At 38.0% G+C, this 2,500-nt stretch overlaps 1 protein-coding gene across 3 annotated transcripts in view; it reads right to left on the bottom strand.

The window, feature by feature from the left end:
* Positions 1-1,225: 1,225 nt before the first annotated feature.
* The window catches only part of LOC134180682 (multiple epidermal growth factor-like domains protein 6), a 30,559-nt gene continuing 29,284 nt past the window's right edge, over positions 1,226-2,500 (bottom strand). Inside the window, exons 30-32 of one of the 3 annotated variants that reach the window (XM_062647862.1) lie at positions 1,815-1,989; positions 1,663-1,745; positions 1,226-1,584 (exon numbers count right to left, since the gene is read on the bottom strand). In XM_062647862.1, coding sequence (XP_062503846.1) covers positions 1,451-1,584; positions 1,663-1,745; positions 1,815-1,989 — 392 coding nt within the window. In that variant the 3' untranslated portion in view covers positions 1,226-1,450. Of the gene's footprint in view, positions 1,585-1,662; positions 1,750-1,814; positions 1,990-2,500 lie in introns of all 3 variants that reach the window. The other 2 variants (XM_062647863.1, XM_062647861.1) reach the window with 2 other exon arrangements.

The following is a 2,500-nucleotide window of genomic DNA, read 5'->3' as shown; positions in this document are numbered from 1 at the left end:
TGCTTCACGTGCCGTAAACGTGCGCTAGCTAAGTGCAAGAACAGTGGTGAAAGAGAACTTCTTCTGTTCGGTAACCGCGTGCAGAAATGCCCGATCTTTTCTGTTATGTACTAACTGATACATCTAGCAAAATTTTTGCAACGCCGCACCCATTTTATTTACCGAGGCAACTGCCACGGCTGTCTCATGCCTAGTTACGCCACTGCGTTCTATCAAATAACATCAAAAGCGCCGCTGGAGACGGACGACGAAGTGATTGCTTGACGGAGTGTTGACGGACGGTCAGAATAGATTCTGTTTTGTCCGCTCTGTCGAAAGTTGAAGGACCGCAACAGGAAATAAATACCTGCTGTGTCAAATCAGCAAAGCACAAAACGAGGATGACGTAATCATGCAGAGCGGGAATGGTAGAATTATCGGGAGGAGACGTACACGCGTATTGTAAACACAATGAAACGCTGTCCGTCACGATCCGTCACACTTCCGTCTCATATTGTTAGCCAGCCGTAGAAGAGTAACCAGTATACAGTTTAGAGTAAGTGCCATCACTGGAACAAAGACTAAATGTTTTAAGTTTACTTTTTACAAAAATTAAGAATTTAATCAAAAGACAAAATTTTACACTCATTGGTCTATAATATGACAATTATCTCAGCACGAGAGGTAATACAAATAAATTTATAATTATCTACAGTGTACAACTATCTCACTAAAATGAAATTCTATAATCCTAATAATAAGTTTACTTCAAAATTCTAGCCAATGAAGATGGTAAAACACTTAAATCCTACAAATTGTGATCATGCATAGACAAATTGCTAACCATCTTTAACAATTAATTAGTCAAATATTGAAAGGTTAATTGGTATTTGTCATTAATTGACACATCAAGCTCAAAGCTCATCAGCTCTGTAATTGCGTCTCTCTGAGAGCATATATATATATATATATATATATATATATATATATATATATATATATATATATATACACACACACATATAATCATTTCAATCCTTGAAGTCACGGAGGAATTAATATCACAAATACTTCCCACATATATGTCTAGTAGATACCCACAAAAATATTATAATGCATTTTGTAGGAATGGTAAAACAAACCAGTAAAACATGAACAAACAAGTGTGTATAATTGAAACATGCAAAGGGGGATGAGAGTGCTATAAATAATCATAGGAACAATTTGCAGGCACTGCACATGCAACATCGCGCTATTGCTATATCTTTATATAAATTCAAGGCAAGAGCATTTAGAATCCATATCAAACACACATTTATCAGCAAACACGATGACGTCAAACATAAATCAAAACTCACTAGCAAAATGCAACACAAGAACACACACAATTAAAAGTTTTAGAAATTCTACTCATTCTTGCAACCAAAAGTCTCTATCTAATGTAATACCGATCCACCTTGAAACGACCACGTCAATTCGATTCGTTGAACGCCTCACGTGACTCCTGATTTACAAAATCGCCTTCATGATCCGACGTCAAATTGCCGACATACAGCGGGTTCTCGAAATCGACGGTACGTTTGGAAAAGACCCTCGGCTGTTGGTCTAGTTCACAAGAAAGCGTGTATACACAAAATAAAAACGAAAAAAAACTAATTAAATCAATTATTAAAATTTTCGAACCAATATCATAATCATGATTGGCTGATCTGCTCCAAGTATCCTCAATGTAATCCGATTCCGAAACATTTCTGAGTTCAACAAAACTCCCGTAAACAGAAAATTATATGCAAGCGAAAACAACAGCAATAAAACTATATTTTTTATAGTTTTACCTTTTGGCAACATTGAAGGTCTTTGATCGCCTGGCATGTCTGATTAAGATGACTGCTATTATGATGGCAACTACCAGTAGAGCAGCACTGCCACCTCCGACTGCTTCCCATATTACTAATTTGGAGTCTTGGTTTTTTGATACTTGACCTGTTTCGTTGCCACGATTAACGATAACTAATGAAAAAGACAAATACAGTAAATCGGATTCTAGTTCCACATAAGTAAATCCTTTTCCACTCACGCAAACGCACACCAACTTATACAACACACAGACACACGAACAAATATACACACACATACATACACACGCACAAAGACACACATACACACACTCTCACACACACTCACACACACTCACACACACACACACACACACACACACACACACACACACGCGCGCGCGCGCGCGCGCGCGCGCACAAACATGGACGAATGGACGCACACAGAACACATACATGCACAACGACAAAAGCAACAACAACAAAAGCAACAACAACAAAAGCAACAAAAACAACATCGACAAAAGCCACAATACAATCCGCACCAACAGCAGCAGCAACAACAACAACCACAGCAGCAACAACAACAACCACAACAGCAACAGCAACAACAACAACAAACACAGCGATACCAAAAAGAAAGAGAAAAACAACAGCAACAACAACAATAGCAATAACAACAGTAC

The sequence above is a fragment of the Corticium candelabrum genome, chromosome 6 (genome assembly GCF_963422355.1).
Source record: "Corticium candelabrum chromosome 6, ooCorCand1.1, whole genome shotgun sequence".
NCBI classification, from domain to species: domain Eukaryota; kingdom Metazoa; phylum Porifera; class Homoscleromorpha; order Homosclerophorida; family Plakinidae; genus Corticium; species Corticium candelabrum.
Note: the sequence above shows the minus strand (reverse complement) of the source record. Positions and strands in the feature narration are given on the sequence as shown.